This window comes from Candoia aspera, chromosome 14 (genome assembly GCF_035149785.1).
Source record: "Candoia aspera isolate rCanAsp1 chromosome 14, rCanAsp1.hap2, whole genome shotgun sequence".
Taxonomy (NCBI): domain Eukaryota; kingdom Metazoa; phylum Chordata; class Lepidosauria; order Squamata; family Boidae; genus Candoia; species Candoia aspera.
In genome coordinates, this window is record NC_086166.1 from 17,017,414 (window position 1) to 17,037,685 (window position 20,272).

Here is a 20,272-nt window from a genome sequence, read left to right on the forward strand (position 1 = left end):
ATGTAAAAGGAAATCAGAGGGGACCCAGGTTGGTAGAGCAGCCTTTCCTCTACCTCTTACTTTCTGGGTGGGTTGTGCCATAATTCCCAGACACCCTGATTATTATTCTCAGAGTTTAGATCCAAAGGGCACCAGGTGGAGAGAGGCCAAGGGGGGAAAATGACATTGCATCTATAATGACCACATTACACGTAGAACGTAATTTGTGTCATTTGTGCAATAATGTTGAGATGCCCCTGATGCCATCATGACTCATACTGGACATTGTGCTGACCCAAAGCATCCTTTACTATATACTAGCATGCTGGAATCATCAGAACAGGGGTCAAGGCAAGGGAACAAGGGAGAGACAGTAAGTCAACATGGCAGCTGGGACCATAAAATTACAGACCTGCCCATTTTTATGTGCATCACAAGGCATGTAAAAAGGAGAGTCTTTGATTGTACAGATAGAGCTACCATCTTGACTTTTCTGACTCCCCCTACCCACCCATCCCCGGGCACCTCTGGTGGATCTTTTGGCAGGGCTGCACCTAGTCATAGCTATCTGCAGGGGATTGAGTAATGACATATGCACTGTGATGTCATCATGCAAATGATGCAAATTACACAATTTGCTGAGACTTCGGGATCACTGGTTGGGTACCCCCAAATTAAATGGAGTGCACAATGGAGCGGATACTCAACAGATGAGTCAGTCTCCTTGGCAGGCACCTAGAATCAAGTGGATCTTTTTAAAGGAGAATTATCACATAGTTCTTCTTAGCAAGAGGTATTACCAAATGAGATGCGCTCAACAAGAATTCCAGCAGCTGAATTCTTTCAATTTAAGGCCAGTATGACCCCATTTCTGATTTACCTGTGATTTATTGAGGAAGTAGGCCTTTTCACAGGTAAGAGGGAAGCTTGTAGTGGGTTATTTACATCAGTCTCCTGAATCAGTGTGGGAAAAACTCTTACACAATGAAACACAATGAAGTTATTTCTAAGGTAGACTGAGCTGTGCTAATGACTGAAATTGTGCTCTTCACCTGGAATTATAATTTGTTTCAAGTATGAATAAGCCCTCCATCATTCTGCATCCCCCACTCCTCCACTTACGGAATACAGTAAGGAATCTTCCAATCCAATCGGTCACCAACTGCCTCGTGCTATTATCCATATCAAGGTACACACTGTCTAGGGCCTGGACACTAGTGAAAGGAAGAGGAATAATCCAAATGTACATATCCAATGAATATATTTATGATGCAAACATATGTTTTGGGGAAATTTTATTTCCCATCTCACCTGCTTTAAACATACTGGGCTATCTGAATTCTAGCCTGAACTGAGTCTCTAATATAGATTCTATATTCTGTCTCCAATATCTGGATAATCATTTGGAGTATCTGGGAGGGTTATTCAATTCAAACATCACAATTTGCAAATGTCTCTGCAAATGGCCACACCAGAAATACAGTACAGAAATTTGTACTTTTTTGAATCTTGCAGTGCAGTTTGAAACCTGAAATATGCTTCTGGGAAGGCTTAGATTAGGGGACATGCACCCCAGGATGCATTGCTTTAGGGCAAATTCTTTACAGAAATAAATACATTCAGCGGGATGAGCATGAAAATGTTCTGTGCAAACTTTTAGGTAGATTTAAAAGACTGGCTACCTAAAGTGCCATCTGTGGATGGAAATGGAATACAGATCCCATAAATGTGTAATACACGAGTAACATGACAGACAAAGAAACCAGATTTGTGCAGCTGTATCTGCCCATTCCTTCCTGTCCCTTGGTCTAATGTACAGTCGTAGTTAATGTCCAGATGGTTGCAGGGGCTGAAGGGATTGTTGTAATGTTAAGGAGGGAGGAGGGATAATAAGTTTGTAACTGCTGTAAACAAGGGCGGAAGTAACTTCTTTAACTATCCTCCCCCGCCCCCATTTCTTTAACTGTATTCTTTTCTGCACTTTTTCTTTTCTCTTTTCCTTCTCTTCTTTATATATTTTATCTTCAGCAAAGGATCGTTACCTTGTCGTGGTGCTGGAGCTTGAGCACCTCAATGATGCCATGAGCTAAACCGTGAACGGCCACCCAAGACGGGAAGGTCATGACAGAGAGGTCAGACTAAATGCGATCCCTGGGGAAGGTAATGGCAACCCACCCCGGTATTCTTGCCGTGAAAACTAAATGGATCAGTACAACCAGAGATCTGTTGGTATACCATCGGAAGATGAGACCCCCAGGTCGGAAGATGGTCAAAATGCTACTGGGGAGGAACAGAGGATGAGTTCAACTAGCCCCAGACGTGATGACGCAGCTAGCTCAAAGCCGAAAGGACGGCTAGCGGCCGACAGTGCTGGTGGTGAACGGCGAATCCGATGTTCTAAGGATCAACAGACCATTGGAACCTGGAATGTAAGATCTATGAGCCAGGGCAAATTGGATGTGGTTATTGGTGAGATGTCAAGATTAAAGATAGACATTCTGGGCGTCGGTGAACTGAAATGGACTGGAATGGGCCACTTCACAGCAGATGACCACCAGATCTGTGGACAAGAGGACCACAGAAGAAATGGAGTAGCCCTCATAATTAATAGTCAAGTGGCTAAAGCAGTGCTTGGATACAATCCAAAAAATGATAGAATGATCTCAATTCGAATTCAGGGCAAGCCATCTAACATCACAGTGATCCAAATATACGCCCCAACCACAGATGCTGAAGAAGCTGAAGTAGAGCAGTTCTATGAGGATCTGCAGCACCTACTGGACAACACGCCTAAAAGAGACATTATTTTCATCACGGGAGACTGGAATGCTAAGGTGGGTAGTCAAATGACACCTGGAATTACAGGTAAGCATGGCCTGGGAGAACAAAACGAAGCAGGACATAGGCTGATAGAATTTTGCCAAGACAACTCACTCTGCATAACAAACACTCTCTTCCAACAACCTAAGAGACGGCTTTATACATGGACTTCCCCAGATGGACAACACTGAAATCAGATTGACTACATCCTTTGCAGCCAAAGGTGGCGGACATCTGTACAGTCGGTAAAAACAAGACCTGGAGCTGACTGTAGTTCAGATCACGAACTTCTTGCACAATTTAGGATCAGACTAAAGAGATTAGGGAAGACCCACAGATCAGCTAGATATGAGCTCACTAATATTCCTAAGGAATATGCAGTGGAGGTGGAGAATAGATTTAAGGGACTGGACTTAGTAGATAGGGTCCCAGAAGAACTATGGACAGAAGTTGGCAGCATTGTTCAGGAGGCGGCAACAAAATACATCCCAAAGAAAGAGAAAACCAAGAAGGCAAAATGGCTGTCTGCTGAGACACTAGAAGTAGCCCAAGAAAGAAGGACAGCAAAAGGCAACAGTGATAGGGGGAGATATGCCCAATTAAATGCAAAATTCCAGAGGTTAGCCAGAAGAGATAAGGAATTATTTTTAAACAAGCAATGCATGGAAGTGGAAGATGACAATAGAATAGGAAGGACAAGAGACCTCTTCCAGAAAATTAGAAACATTGGAGGTAAATTCCAGGCCAAAATGGGTATGATCAAAAACAAAGATGGCAAGGACCTAACAGAAGAAGAAGAGATCAAGAAAAGGTGGCAAGAATATACAGAAGACCTGTATAGGAAGGATAACAATATCGGGGATAGCTTTGACGGTGTGGTCAGTGAGCTAGAGCCAGACATCCTGAAGAGTGAGATTGAATGGGCCTTAAGAAGCATTGCTAATAACAAGGCAACAGGAGACGACGGCATCCCAGCTGAACTGTTCAAAATCTTGCAAGATGATGCTGTCAAGGTAATGCATGCTATATGCCAGCAAATTTGGAAAACACAAGAATGGCCGTCAGACTGGAAAAAATCAACTTACATCCCCATACCAAAAAAGGGAAACACGAAAGAATGTTCAAACTATCGAACAGTGGCACTCATCTCACATGCCAGTAAGGTAATGCTCAAGATCCTGCAAGGTAGACTTCAGCAGTTCATGGAGCAAGAATTGCCAGATGTACAAGCTGGGTTTAGAAAAGGCAGAGGAACTAGGGACCAAATTGCCAATATCCGATGGATAATGGAAAAAGCCAGGGAGTTTCAGAAAAACATCTATTTCTGTTTTATTGACTATTCTAAAGCCTTTGACTGTGTGGACCATAACAAATTGTGGCAAGTTCTTAGTGGTATGGAGATACCAAGTCATCTTGTCTGCCTCCTGAAGAATCTGTATAACGACCAAGCAGCAACAGTAAGAACAAACCACAGAACAACGGACTGGTTTAAGATTGGGAAAGGAGTACGGCAGGGCTGTATACTCTCACCCTACCTATTCAACTTGTATGCACAACACATCATGCGACAAGCTGGGCTTGAGGAATCCAAGGCTGGAGTTAAAATCGCTGGAAGAAACATTAACAATCTCAGATATGCAGATGATACCGCTTTGATGGCTGAAAGCGAAGAGGAACTGAGGAGCCTTATGATGAAGGTGAAAGAAGAAAGTGCAAAAGCTGGCTTGCAGCTAAACCTCAAAAAAACCAAGATTATGGCAACTAGCTTGATTGATAACTGGCAAATAGAGGGAGAAAATGTAGAAGCAGTGAAAGACTTTGTATTTCTAGGTGCGAAGATTACTGCAGATACTGACTGCAGTCAGGAAATCAGAAGACGCTTAATCCTTGGGAGAAGAGCAATGACAAATCTCGATAAAATAGTTAAGAGCAGAGACATCACACTGACAACAAAGGCCCGCATAGTTAAAGCAATGGTGTTCCCTGTAGAAACATATGGCTGCGAGAGCTGGACCATAAGGAAGGCTGAGCGAAGGAAGATCGATGCTTTTTAACTGTGGTGTTGGAGGAAAATTCTGAGAGTGCCTTGGACTGCAAGAAGATCCAACCAGTCCATCCTCCAGGAAATAAAGCCAGACTGCTCACTTGAGGGAATGATATTAAAGGCAAAACTGAAATACTTTGGCCACATAATGAGAAGACAGGACACCCTGGAGAAGATGCTGATGCTAGGGAGAGTGGAGGGCAAAAGGAAGAGGGGAAGATGGATGGATGATATACTAGAGGTGACGGACTTGTCCCTGGGGGAGCCGGGGGTGTTGACGACCGACAGGAAGCTTCATGGTCCATGAAGTCATGAAGAGTCGGAAGCGACTAAACAAATAAACAACAAATACTTTTATATTTGTCTTTTAGTGTGTAAAGACTTTTATAAAAACTAATTAAAAAAACACATTCAGATGGTTGCTACATACATTGTCCTGAAGCCATCACATGTGATCGGAATTTGAGTCATGCAGTCTAAGATGTTGGTGTTCACAGCCACCAAGTAGGGGTGCATCGTCTCTTGGAACCAGGAGGAGAGGAAGCTAGCACTCCATACTAGAGGATCTCTCTTAATTTTTTCCCATGCTGCGTTCAGCACGAAACTTTTGAAAGTTGGTGACATCTGGTCTCTGGAAATCTAAAAGAGCCAGTTTGGTCTAGTGGTTAAGGTGCTGGGCTAGAAACCAAGAGAGTGAGAGTTCTAGTCCCGCTTTAGGCATAGTGACTTTTGGCTGAGTGACCTTTGGCCCATCCTTCTCTCTCAGCCCAGCCCACCTCACAGGGTTGTTGTTGTAGGGAAAATAGGAGGAAGGAGTATTAGGTATGTTCGCCGCCTTGAGTTATTTATAAAAATAATAATGGTGGGATAAAAATAAAATTAATTAATTAATTAATCTGAAAATCTTTGGGCAAACTGATTGTTTTATATATGTTAGAGAGAAAAGCAGAAGGAAAAGTAAGCTTCCTCTTGTTAATTTCCAGTGTTCTGCATACCAGTATCAAACACAATTTGCAAAGTGTCTCCAAGAATCAAGTGCAATATCTACCCCTCAAAATGTATTTTGGTCTTCTCTTATTGGAAAAGTATCCAAGTTCCTTTTCTATTAAACTCCTGTGCAAGTGGCACACCAAAACAACCTCAGCTGATCTTGAAAAAATGAAGTTTTGACCTGATTAGTCCCACATGAGGGACTACTGGGAAATCCCAGGCTGCAGACTGGACTGGAAAGTCAAGGAAATATCCCAGAGGACAGCAGTAGCAGACCACTCCCTTCTTTCGTGTATTTTTTTCTTACTTTTCTATCCTGCCTTTATTCCAGGAAGTCAAGGCAGCATACATCGTACTCCTTCCTCTCATTTTTCCCCACTACTATCCCCCTGTGAGGTAGAGTAAGTGACTGGCCCCAAATCATCCCGTCTCCACCCCCATGATTGTGGGTGGAGTTGAACCTAGATCTGTCCAGTCCCACTCTAACACCTCAACCCATACACTGGACTGCTTATATTATTGCTAGAAAATGGTGTCACAGGAGTCAGGCTTCACTTGAGGGAGACTTTAACCTTTTCACTTACAAATAATAAATTGAGAAACTGGGAAGCAAACATAGAATTCAGCATGGTCCCCAGGAACTGGCAGAAATAAATCAGTGCTCCCCAGTCAGCACAGATGACCCTGCTTGCAGTAGCCTTACCTCCATATTGATCTGACCCAGAGCAACCTGCAAAGTGCTGAGCTTAACTCTCTCAAAGAGCAGCAAGAAAGCCTCTTGATCAGGCTGAACAGCAGGGTCTGTCAGGGAGCACACGAGGATGGAGGGCAGTTCACTTGATATCAGATTGGAAACCTGAAGCACAAAACTACTATTACTTGGGTGCATTCTTTTCACTGAGACAAGAAACCTGCAAATATCAAGGGAAGTTCAAATGTCCATCTTCACAGCTCTGAGGATATGGCCAGTAGCCAGTGGGGTTGGAGACAAATGTTGACCCCTGGCTCTAGTCCTTCATGCACCCATTCTCACCATCCATTTGTGTTTACTGTATACACAGATTCACTTTTCCATTCAGAGGCTGGCATTTTCATTGGGAAAGCTCCTGTTCTTTCTAGTGGGATTTTTATTTCTCTAATGCAAACTGCAGATGATGGGAGTCTCATTGGTTTAAAGTGGTGGTGGGGGGGTAATGTCTTTCTCTCCAGTTGTGATCTTGATCAGGATATCTCCTCCCAACTGCCTTTTGCATTGTGAAACCCAAACACTCTTCTTTTCTTTATGCTCTTTATTATGCTCTTTATTTCTATTCTGGTCATATCATTCCTTACAATTTCTTAAATAATGATGATCTGTTGAATCAATGGGAACTTTCTGAGAACAGATCTTCCAAACTTGTAGCAAACCAGTTTGTAAGATACCCATTCCCTGGGGCTGGTCAATTAAGATAAACCTCATAGGAGCTGTTTGATACTGCTGTCCACACTGAGCTTTCAGAATGGTAAATATGAAATCACCTTATTGAAGATATTTAAAAGTCAGCAAAGATACCTTTTCTACAAAGCCACAGGCATATTGTGGCATAGAAAATTGGCATAAATCTTCAGTGGTAGAGTTGAGATCTCCCCTGAAATAAAGAAAAGAGAGAGATGAAACACCAGAAGAGTTGCCTGGAGCACCATTGGAGGAAGACTCGGAATAAGACTGACTGGACACAGGGAAGACCCCATATTAGGGATTACTTTATGGCAATCGTGGTGAAATGTCAATATTCCTCCACCCTTATTGCATCTACTAAGAGCTTCCCAGTGCCCTGTTCAGGGTGACCTGGTCCCTATTGGGTAGAGACAGACCACAGAACCATCTTCAGGGCTGCTGTAAGGTATATTCTGGCCATCTGGCAGATAAAGTCACTCAGATCTGCTCCAACTTGGACTCTGACTGGGCAGGTCTGGCTGAGGTGCCTGGAGGTCAACCTTGTGCTGTGATCTGGGATGATTTTGAACCAGTGACTGCTGAGGAAGTGGACTGGCCATTTGCTGGATCCAGGTCCCTCCTGAATCATGAGAACAGTCAGGGAAGTGACTTGTAATTGGATCCACGTTGTGGTGGCATCCAGCCTTAAAAGAGGTGTTGGTACCCATCTGCCTCAAGAGGCTGTTCTTGGACCCAATAACTAGATAACTATCATCCTGTCTCCAACCTTCCCTTTTTGGGAAAGGTTGTTAAGAAAGTGGTCAGACTGCCGCTGCAGAAAACCCTGAAGGAAGCGGATTATCTAGATCCATTTCAGCTGGTTTTCAGGCCAGGATTTAATACAGAGACAGTAGGTGACCTGTGGCAGGTAGTGCCTGTGGAGGTGGTACATCCATCCTTGTGTAACTTGTTCTCTCAGCAGTTTTCAGTACTGTCAACCATGGTATCCTTCTGGACAGACTCCAGGAGTTGGGGATAGGGGCAGCTTTTTATGGTGGTTCTATTCCTTCTTTCAGGGCTGGATCCAATCAGTATTGGTTGGGGGAGGAAATGTCATTTCCTAGGCCCTTCTTCTAGGGGTGTGACAGGATTCAACCAATCTGATGGAATGTGAAAAGTTTTGTCACAACTACATGAAACTGCTGGATGAGGCATCCGCCAGATTGGAGTTTGGTATCCTCAGTATGCTAAAGGAAAAGTAAAGGTAAAGGTTCCTATTTAGTTGTGTCTGACACTAGGGGGCGGTGCTCATCTCCATTTCATGGCGAAAGAGCCAGCGTTGTCCGAAGACACTTCCGCAGTCATGTGGCCAGCATGACAGTCACGGAATGCTGTTAGGGTGGTGTGGTGGCTCAGTGGTTAAGACGCCAGGCTTGTCAACCGGAAGGTTGCAAGTTCAAGTTCAGCGGTTCAAGATCCAAACACTGTGTGACGGAGTGAGCTCCCGCAGTCGCCCCAGCTCTTGCCAACCTAGCAATTCGAAAGCATGCAAATGCGAGTAGATAAATAGGTACTGCTTCGGCAGGAAGGTAACAGCATTCTGTGACTGTCATGCAGTATGCTAGCGATATCAAATTATATATTTTGACTCAGGCCAGCTAAGTGATACTGCTGAGGTCCTGCCCCAGCGCCTGGAGGCTGTGAGGACCTGGATGGGGAGGAACCATCTCTGACTCAATCCTACCAAAACTGAATGGGTGTGGATTTGGGGACCTGGTTCCGGGGATATTTTATCTTTGATCTTAGATGGGATTGCACTTCCCCATTCAAGGGTGATGTACAATCTGGAAGTCTTCGTATACTCATGGCTCTTACTTGATGAACAGATAGCAGCTCTGGTGCAGCTCTATCTGGTACACCAGTTGCACCCCTTCCTGGATTGGGAGGCTGTTCAAGCAGTCACTCTTGTCCTGTCACCTCATGGCTTGGCTATTGCAATGCACTATGTTGAGTTGCCCTTGAAGATGGGCAGCTAGTCCAGAATGCAGAGGCACAAGAAATTACAGGCATGCCTCAGTTTGCTGGTATGTCACCTCTACCCATGAGCTGCACTGGTTACAGTTTGCTTCTGGGAGTGGTTCAATTTGCTGGTTATGACCTATAAAACTCATGGCATGGGCCGTGGTCACTGGAGGGATCTCCCCTAGTATCTGCCTGCCAAAGAGCCATAAAGAGCTGGTTGTTCTTCCAGGCCTTGGGCTAGGGTGGTTGGTGCCCCCTTTGTTGGATGTCACTTGTTGGTGGGAAATTTTGGGGTTTGCTCGATTCACCATTCTGCTTTTCTTTCTTTTTCTTTATCTGAGCCTGGTTCTGTGGTTTGTTTGTCTCTGCTGTATGGTTTTCATATTGTTTTGAGGTATTGTGAGCTTCCCAGAGTTATTGGGACTCAAATAAGCAAATGTATATAAATCGACAGACTTGCATTGCTAGTTCTCCTAACTGTTTGAAATTATTTTGACTTGCTTTTAACCAGCAAACTCCAATCGAGGGGTATCCACAGGTGTGGGGGTCTGAAAGGTCAAGATGGCATCTGTGACCATGAGATTGCAGTGCTACTCCTTTTTAACACGTGTCACACATGCAGATATTGCCAGCATAGATAATTCCCCTTTTAACCTGGGCATCCACACGAGGCGAAAGTGTCATTACGCAACTGATGCAAATTACATAATTTGCATAACTTGTGCAATGGTATCATGATGCAGATGATATTATTATGGCTTGCACTGGATTATGCTTCTTACCCTCACAATTACCTTGTAAGAGAAGTTAAAAGATTCCTGGTATCCAGAGAAGAAGGTAAAAAAAATCCAAAATGAAGCTCTATGCTTTTTTACATTTGTCATGCATGCAATTTTAAAAATGACAAGGCTTTGATTGTGTGGTCATGGCTTCCATCTTGCCTTTTTTTTTTACCCCCCCCCCCCCACTCCGCAGTTATCCCTGCTCCAACCCTGGGGGTACTGACCCACTGAACCAAGTGATACTTCTTTTGCAACAATGAATCATTGGAGGTGGCTTTGTTTATTTAGTTTTGTTTGAAATGGTTGACTAGCCTACTGGGGAGAAAGGGTTCCCTATTTTTCCACCCACTACATTTTAAATCATTCCCTTCAGTTCAGACATACCAGCTGACAGAAGAGCAGTAGGTCGGAGCTGTGGGAGGAAATGAACAGACATAACAATAAAATCAAAGTTGCCATTCTTAAATGAAATGAAATTACTTTATTCTATGTTGGGTTAATAAATTACTTTATTCTATGTTGGGTCGCCCTTGAAGACGGGCAAATAGTCCAGAATGCAGAGGCACAGGCAAGTTTTAAATAACATAAAACAACATGGAAATAAAGATGAAAATAAAATAATATTTCTTGTTCAGAGGTCCCAAGTGTCTTCCCATTTAATCAGTTTTGTTCTAGATTGCAGTCTAAGTTTTCTCCTTGAAAAAGAGTCGCTTTGTGTGAGATGGGCGGTGAGGAAATTTGAAATATAAATAAATAAAAAAATGTTGCCTGAGTTTGAAATCCTGGGTTCTGTTTCCTGGTCACATATAATGTGACAAAGGGACAAGAATTAGGATTTGTTTTTTCCCCATTGATTACAGCTAGTCCTCTGACAGTGACTGTCCGCAAATACAATGGTAATAAATGGTAGTAAAAAAATGGTTTTCTGACCAACGCCTGCACTTATGCCCAAACTTCTGTGCCTGACAATAATGCCCGCTGGCGTGAGAGTAGCACTGGCATTGCTGCATAAGAGAACTTTATCTAAACTAGTGGTCTTCGCAGCATCTCTCTCTCTCTCCCTCATTCTCTCATCACATGTTCACTTAGTGACCATTTCGCTTTCGATTTAAGGACTGTATTACAGTTGCTAAACAAGGAGAGGGTGTATAGTATTACTACTGTAGACCTGAAGAGAGTTCTGAGCTATGACTAATGTATCTGGTGTCAAAAGTCCCTCTTTTGGGGCAGATGGGCGGTAGCAAAATTTGAATAAATAAATAAACAAACATAAATTATGGGTCCAACTGGCTTCCCTCCCACTCATCATTCTGAACATCATCTAGGTGAAAAATGTAAAAGCGAAACAGGCTTTACTTACAGGCTGGGTATGCCGGACACTGAATAATAAAAGAAAAGAGAACCATAACTGGGAAAACCAAACTTGGCTATTCCTCGTACATAGAGGAACATCAATTCTGAAAAGCTAATGTAATATTAGATGGTGGGGTGCTACAAGATAACGACAAAAACTTGACATCAGTTATTTTAAAAGAAGCACCAAATGTTTAAAGATGTTTTAACTTTCTGCCTTCTTGGGGGTGTTGTGCTTGAAAGATGGGTTAAATGTATCTTTAAAAAAATGATGTGCTTCTGAATTTGTACTGTACAGTGTTTATCCTCCCATTTAACATTTTCACAATCTTCTGCTATAAGATTATATAGTTTCATTCTGAATAAATGATGCTGACTTGAGATCAGACATCAAACTATAAAGCAAAGTCATGCATGCAACCAACACATTTTTTCTACTTACTCCGTTCAAAGAGACAGGATATGTTCGGTGAGAAATATGATCATGTGTACTGCCTTCTGTCCAGCCTCCTTAAAATAGAACTTTAAATAGTTAGAATATAGAAATGAGTTTGGCTTCCATTTTTTAAAAACAACTAAACTAACCAATTTAGTGTCCATCATAATATCATGCAACCTTAAGTTCCATAAATTAGCAAGCTGGGTAAAAAGTTATTTTCCTTTGCCCAGAATATTGATCTTACTGGCTTTTATGAGGAACAGGAAAAGAAAATTCTTTCATACTTTTTGAATGTCTGGATGGAACAGCTGTAATTAATGCATTTGCAATTATGCAGTTGCAGTATATTTGCAGTTGCAGTATGCTTAGTGAAAGCATAGTGCAGTTGCAGTATGCTTTCCTGTTAACAGATGGTGGAAGATAGTTTTGAGAATTTAAGGATTTGTTTATAGTTTATAGTTAAGAGATATGATATGAAAAGATCATTTGTTGTATTTTCAGATAAAGTGACAAGTTGTTAACAAGTTGTGACAAAGGGGGAAGTTACTTCTTTATATATTCTTTCTTTTCTTTGTTATATTCTTATTTTTCCTTCTTTCCTATTCTTCCTTTTATATAATCATTTTTTTCATTTTCTGCACTTTCTATTTTTTCTTTTTTTTTCTTTTTTGTAGTTTGTATTAGTTTTTATCTGTATAATTGTAATCCTTCATAAAATTATTTTAAAAAACTAAAAAAAGGAATTCTGGATGGCAGGGCCAGATGAAATGGATGGAAAAATTTGCATTGCACTAAATATGTCAGAGGGATTTGTGCTTTGAGTACCCCACTCTGTTTCTGGGTTACAATATTGCATAGCCTGAAATTCCTTCTCCAAAAATAAAAATTGTCAGACCACCTTTGCAAAAAAATGGATGAAGATTGACAATGTGCTAGATGTTGGAATTATCAGGGATCACCTCAGCATTGTCTCATAAGCATAAGGGGGTCACTCTAGCAAATCGCATCTCTATTGTGCTTGTGGGATGTCACGTGGGTCACCTGATTTCCACTTCCTCCTCCTTCTTGGGCTTGGGGATTAACAGTCTCTATTACCGTGTGGGCAGACATATAAGCAGGAGGTGCTGCGGGAATGCAGCCCTCCCCCAACCATTCTCTTCTACCAAGAACCAGTGATTATTAAGTGCGTTCTACTATGAATCTACCTGTATCGAGATCTACTGAATAAAAGTAAGCTATCTCTATTTTTCTTCATCTAACTGCAGTGTGAATACTGAATTTATTTCTGAACGTAATTAAGCTTAATGTGCAAGTTCTCTTTTTTGGTTCATGCTTCTACTCTGCAAGATTGCTGTTAGCTGCTTGGAGTTCTTTTTATTAACCTTTAAAACCTCCTTCACTGGAGAAGTGAAGACAAGATTAATCTTGGGGAGGAAGATAATGTCAAACTTGGGCAAGATCTTGCAGGATAAGGACATTTTAATGATGTCGAAGATTAGAACAGTTAAAGCAATTTTTTTCCTCCAAGCATGCATTTTGGAAAGTTGGACATGGAGAAAGAGAAAGGAGATGCTTTTGCATTCTGACTTTGGAGGTGGCTACTAAGTACCCTTGTGGAGTGCAAGAAGGATCAGTTGTGGACTGAATAAGGCTTATTGCTTTCTTGAAGTGATAATCAGCAAGCAGAATCTCATATATTTTAGACACCTAATGTGTGAGATGATGGTCATCTGGAAAAAACTACTACCAGTATGCTTGGCAAGGTTGAAGGAAGTAGAAAACAAAAATAGAAAATTATGGCTGGAGGGGAGCTATTACTGAGATGTCCCTATAAAACCTGCAGACTGTCATCAGGGACAGGTCAAGATGGAGGATACAGTATTTGCCCATACGTGAGTTTGGCCTGGCCTAGCTAGCTAGCTAATAGCACAACCCTACATATTCCTAGATAGAAAGCGCCAGCAATGCTGGCTGGTCTCAAGCCCCATGCTCCCTAGCACCTGCCCATGGAACCTGCCGCCCTGCCTGTAGCTCTCGCCCGCCGACATGCTTGCATGGGGCTCCCTCCTCTTCCCAGGCAAAGATGACAAGAAAGGCCAGCTGGGGGGGGGGGCAGTGGCAGGCAGGACAATCGTAAATGTGGGCCAGCCTGAATTTTGATCACATGACTGTAAGGGCACTGCAATGGCTGAAACTTTGATCAGTTGTATGTCCATTTTTTCAGCACCGTCATAACTTTGAACGGTCACTGAACAAATAGACATAAACCAAGGACTATGTGTAAGCATGCATAATGTACAGTAACATTGTAAAGATTATGCAGCTGCTCCTTACTTAGTGTCAGCCTGTCAAGGCAGGCCAGGTCAGGACACAGACACTCCAAGAATTAATAGAACTCTACTTTATTAGCGTTCCGAGTCGTCATGCTGGCCACATGACCCGGAAGTGTCTATGACAACGCCGGCTCCAAGGCTTAGAAACGGAGATGAGCACCGCCCCCTAGAGTCGGATTCGACTGGACTTTACGTCAAGGGAAACCTTTACCTTTACCTACTTTATTAGCAGGTATGACAACAGAATCTTGAAAATCTGACTGAAATGATGGGGTGAGCTCCCGTTGCTAGTCCCAGCTCCTGCCAACCTAGCAGTTCGAAAACATGCAAATGTGAGTAGATTAATAGGTACCACTTCAGTGGGCAGGTAACGGCGGTCTGTTTAGTCATGCCGGCCACATGACCACGGAAGGGTCTATGGACAAACGCTGGCTCTTCAGCTTTGAAACAGAGATGAGCGCCGCCCCCTAGAGTCGGACACGACTGGACTTCATGTCAAGGGAAACCTTTACCTTTACAACAGAATCTTGAAAATCTGACTGAAATTCTCTTTCTTCCTTTACAGGAACCAATGTTTTTGACTGATTAAATTCAGCAGTGATGAGTGACTATCTGCCTTATTAAACTGAATCTCATTTCAGCAAAGGGTTTGAGGGGGGGATCAAGGAGGGCAACGTAGTGGCCACACATTGATTGAAATCTTGCTCCATTTTACTGTGTGTCACAACAGTTGCAGCTACCATCTTGACTTTTTAAATCTTTCTTGCAGATGACCTTATAAAAGCTGTTTGTTCCAGGCTTTGGATTGGATCGCACCCATGTGACCTCTCCTGTCTTGTGGATCCCATTGCTCCCCATGGTTTACAGAAGAGCTCAGAGAGATGAAACAGGAGAAGAGACATCTAAAGTGCCGCTGGAGATCAATGAGGGATGAATTAACACAGGTGAGAATATTAAGGCCTGCCATGTGGTGGTAAGGGCGGTGAAGCAACACTAGTTCTCCAACCCTTATTGCATCCACAGATAGCCATCCAGCAGCCTTGTTTAAGGTGGCATGAGCCCTCCTGGGAAAGGATGACTTGGAAGTTTACCTACAAGTGTCATGTTCACCATTTCAATGTTCTGTTAACATCGTAACGTTTCACATGTCAAACCTTTAATCCGTGTATTACATGCTTGACCGTTTGCTGGTATTTTCCATTATTGCTGTGTTCTTTATTTTGCTACTTTGGAATGTATGTTTGGGTTTGCAACTCTGTTCAAGGTTACTTTCCCAGGCAGATGTAACGGTTGCTAGCACCTGGGAGGGGGTGGTTGCTAACGAGTGCTTGGGGCGGGACTGGGGTGGAGGCAAGGCTTTTAAGTTTGTATTTGGCGCGCTTTTGCTCATTCTCAGCTTTCTCTGTATTTGCATACTATTCCTTTAATAAATCAGTTATCGTTAAGCTCGGGCTTGTGAGACTGAGTATTTGGGATTAGGCAACCATTACATAAAGCTGAGAATCATTTATATCATCTTCTGCTAGCCCCATCCAAGTTTTGGGTAAAGGGGAGCACTAGCGATGACAGAACCTCAACTACACGAGAGTGATGGGAGCGAAGAAGAGCCGGACTCGACAAAGACCCTGGTAGCTCCAAGTTCACGAGCCCAAAGGGCAGCACGTCGAGATAGGCGGGATGCCCAATTGGATGATCTATTGTTGGCGGTGCAGGGTGCCACAAGGGGTGAACTCCAACCTGAGGTGGAAGCAAGAACGGGGAGGGAATCACCACAGCCATTCTGGGAACATGAAATCCCCTTATCACCGAGGGTGGTAGTGACCACTAGACCCTTAGAAGAGCCCGTCACCCCTGCCCGCATGAAAGCAATAGAGGATAAAATGGACATGATAGTGGCCCTCCTGAAGGATATCCCCAGAGGGTCAGGGTCCCTGCAGGAAGATTGGGAGGAAGACCCCACCCAACTGGCTATCCCGAGAGAGAGGTCCCCGTCACTCAGGGGAAGAAGTAGGACTCGGACTTCCCGACAATCGAGGGGAAGGGAGTCGAGAGCAACCAGGGATCGGCCACCACTGGGGGCTCGACATGCGTTGACATTTGCAGAGCCATCACAGCTGGCGGAGCCGATAAGAACCCTTCCACTGTTTGGGGTAAAGTTTGATGGCGACCCTACCAAGCTCTCTTTTTTCATTACCAATGCTAGACATTATATGGAAGATTGGGGGCGATGTTTTTGTTCGGAACAGGGTAAAATTAATATTATTGCCAACAAGCTGAAGGGGAGGGCAGTGGATTGGTATGTGCAGTTATGCCAAGCAGAAGCTACGGAGTTAGAGGACTTTGATGAGTTTCTGTGGGCACTAAAACAGCATTTTGAAGACCCCTTGGCCCAAGAGAGAGCGAAAAGGGCACTGAAAAAACTTTATCAGCGAACCCTCTCCGTCGCAGACTACGCTTTGGAATTTAAAGCCCTGGAGGGAAAGGTGGAGGATTGGTCCCAGTCAACTTTAGTGGAAATGTTTAAACAAGGACTGGAGACGGACGTCCTCCGATGGGCTTTGTGTCGGGACGATCCCAAAACGTTGTATGGGTGGATACAGTTGGCGGGCAGTGCGGAAAATGCTCTAGAAACGTTCGCCCATAGCAAGGAACTGAAGCAGGGCAGAGCAAGTAAAGGGGCTCGTGCCATGGGATTTTCAAGCCACCCTAAAACGAAAAGTTGGGAGGAAGAAAGAGAACGACGATTTGCGAAAGGTCAATGCCTGAGATGCGGGAAGGAAGGGCATCGTGCCACTTCGTGCCCGAAATGCAGACCGGAGGAACGGCCAGGGAAATCGTCAGGAAAATCGCCATCATTACCGCGTAAGATGAGGGCTGCCTGCGCAGAAGTCGACCCTTCAGACCTCCCATTTGGGGAAGAGGAGGAGGAATTACAGTTCGACCAGCCAGCAGGAAAAGGCTACCACCTGCTCTGAAGGGTGCCATTGGGCAGGTGGAAGAAACCGGGCGCGACCACGATTCGGTGAGTGGGAATTTTCCTACACTGACTGTCAAATTGAAATTGGGATCTAGAACCAAAACTGTGGAAGTCTGGGCTATGCTAGATTCGGGTTGTTCACGTTCGCTAATGCATCCCGATGTTGTAGCTGCCTTAGAACTGCCCACGTTCCCTTTGCAACGGCCAATGATCTTCATGCAATTGGACGGAACTATGGCTGGGGGAAAAGCAGTCACCCACTCCACAGGACTGGTGGCTTTGCAAATGGGTACCCATTGGGAGAAATTACTTTTTGTCATAGCTCCAGTGGGGGGTCCTTTAGTCATTTTGGGAATGCCTTGGTTCGTACAACAAAACCCTTTTATCAACTGGCTGCATAGAACTGTAACGTTTGCTGATGGATTTTATAAAGCACCAGAAAAAGACTTACTGGAGGACATTGAGGGTGGACGGGTGGCTACCACCACTGTACAAACACTTGAACCCCTAGAAGGACTGCCCAAGCAATACCAAGATTTTGCAGATGTGTTTGGAGAGAAGGAAGCAGATCGCTTACCGCCTCACCGAAAGACAGACTGTGCCATTGAATTTCTGCCCAATGCGAAATTACCTCACCCAAAAATCTATGCCATGTCTCCTAAAGAGCTGGCTACACTGAGGGAATTCATTGACAAAAACCTAGCTAGGGGTTTCATTGAGCCAGCAAACTCCCCGGTGAGGGCACCTGTTCTCTTTAGACCAAAAAAGGATGGTTCTTTGAGACTATGTACCGATTTCTGCGGGCTCAATGCAGTATCAATATTAAATAAATATCCTTTACCCCTCATCAAAGATATGTTATCACATCTGGCCAGAGGCAAAATCTTCTCAAAATTAGATTTAAGGGAAGCCTATTTTCGCATTCGCATAAGGGAAAGGGATGAGTGGAAAACAGCATTTAACTGTCCTCTCGGGGCTTTCCAATACAAAGTGTTGCCTTTTGGTTTGTCTGGGGCACCTGGGGTTTTTATGCAACTCATCAATGAGGTCTTGCATTGACCACCTATTTAACGGGGTATTAGTGTATTTGGATGATGTATTGATTTATACTGAAACCGTGGCAGAACATATTCACTTGGTGCGTCAAGTGCTTGCTAAACTGAGAAAAGCAGAGTTGTATGCGAAACTGTCTAAATGTGCCTTCCATCAATCACAAATTGATTACCTGGGATATAGAATTTCAGCAAAGGGCATTGAGATGGACCCTGCCAAGGTTGAAGCCATTTTGGCATGGGAACCTCCCCGTACCAGGCGGCAATTACAAAGTTTCCTTGGATTTGCCAACTTCTATAGGGCATTTGCCCAAAATTTTGCTGAAACTGCCCTTCCCCTTACTGAACTATTAAAAACTAAAGCTCAGGGGGATACGCGACATTCAAAGAACCCAGGAGCACTCCTTAAATGGACCCCAGCCTGCCAACAAGCATTCGATGCACTCAAACAGATTTTCACCACTGAACCTATTTTGCAGCATCCTGACCCAACTAAACCTTTCGTAGTGCAGGTTGATGCCTCTGATTTCTCCATCGGAGCACTTCTGCTTCAAGCAGACCAATCTGGCACTTTAAAACCTTGTGCCTACCTCTCTCACAAGTTCACAGAAACAGAGAGAAGGTGGCATGTTTGGGAGAAAGAGGCGTTTGCTGTCAAAACAGCCCTGGAAACCTGACGTCACTTATTAGAAGGGGCTTCCCACCCTTTCGAAGTGTGGATGGATCATAAGAACCTGGAAGCATTAAGCACCAGTCGAAAACTCAGCCCCAAACAACTTCGATGGGCTGAATTTTTCAGTCACTTTGATTTCACACTCAAGTTTATACCAGGCAGGAAAAACTTTTTAGCAGATGCTTTATCACGCAGACCCCAAGATGCTGGCCCTGGGCCAATGGTGCAGGGTACTGTATGGACTGAAAAGCAATTGAGTTTGGCAGCTGTAACACGCAGTCAGACGCGAGCGCAACAGGCTCAACGCCAGACCACTCCGCCTCCCTCCCGTCTGGCGCGTTTGCCAATTCCATCAGACTTGAAACAACAGTTGCTTTTCCACCTGAAATCTGACACTTGGTTACAGGCGAACTTAAACACTGTAACTTTTACTGAGGACTTTGCCTGGCAAAACGATCGTCTGTATGTCCCTGAGGCTTTACGAAAGACGATCCTCCAGCGCTGCCATGACGATAAGTTGGCTGGACATTTTGGGTACCTTAAAACCCTTCACCTCATCAGACGTCAATTCTGGTGGCCAACTCTTCTGAAAGACCTTAAAGCCTATGTGGCTGCTTGCCCTGTGTGCGCAACAACCAAGCGCAAAACTGGCAAGCCTCAAGGCTTTCTGCAACCTGTGGCAACCCCTTCCTACCCATGGCAGGACATATCCATGGATTTTATTGTTGACCTCCCACCCAGTCAACGAAAAACAGTCATTTGGGTGGTAAAGGACTTTTTCTCAAAACAAGCACATTTTATCCCATGCACTTCCATCCCCACCGCGCAACAGCTGGCACACCTATTCCTCGTACACGTGTACCGCCTTCACGGAATCCCCGCCCGTTTGGTGAGTGACAGGGGCTCACAATTTACATCACAGTTTTGGCGGGCATTTTTAAAACTGATTGGCATCGAACAAGCCCTCTCCACTGCGTGGCATCCGGAGACGGATGGATCTACTGAGGCTGTTAATTCAACACTAGAACAATATTTGCGGGCATTCGTCAATTATCAACAGGACAACTGGGTGGACCTGCTCCCATTTGCTGAAGTTGCCTATAACAATGCCGTACATCAAAGCACGGGACAAGTTCCTTTTAAAACTGTCTTGGCCGTGAGTTCGTCCCGATACCCGAACTCCCGCATCCACAATCACTGCCAGCCTCTCTCACTGACTGGGCTGAAACTCTAAAAGACTCATGGCAAAACATTCAACGAGCCCTTTGCCATGCCCAAACCACCTATAAAAGACATGCAGATGCCAAACGCTCCCCCCAACCTACGTTTGCTGTGGGGGATAAAGTCTATCTATCCACAAAATTCATCAAATCACCACAGCCCTCGAAAAA

The 20,272-nt window shown here is 44.0% G+C and overlaps 1 protein-coding gene across 3 annotated transcripts in view; it reads right to left on the bottom strand.

Moving 5' to 3' along the window:
- The window catches only part of LOC134505234 (uncharacterized), a 100,858-nt gene extending 95,382 nt beyond the window's left edge, over nt 1–5,476 (bottom strand). For all 3 annotated transcript variants that reach the window (XM_063314846.1, XM_063314848.1, XM_063314847.1), the window contains exons 1-2: nt 5,274–5,476; nt 1,102–1,193 (exon numbers count right to left, since the gene is read on the bottom strand). In XM_063314846.1, coding sequence (XP_063170916.1) covers nt 1,102–1,193; nt 5,274–5,467 — 286 coding nt within the window. In that variant the 5' untranslated portion in view covers nt 5,468–5,476. The remainder of the gene's footprint in view (nt 1–1,101; nt 1,194–5,273) is intronic.
- Between the last annotated feature and the right edge of the window lie 14,796 nt (nt 5,477–20,272).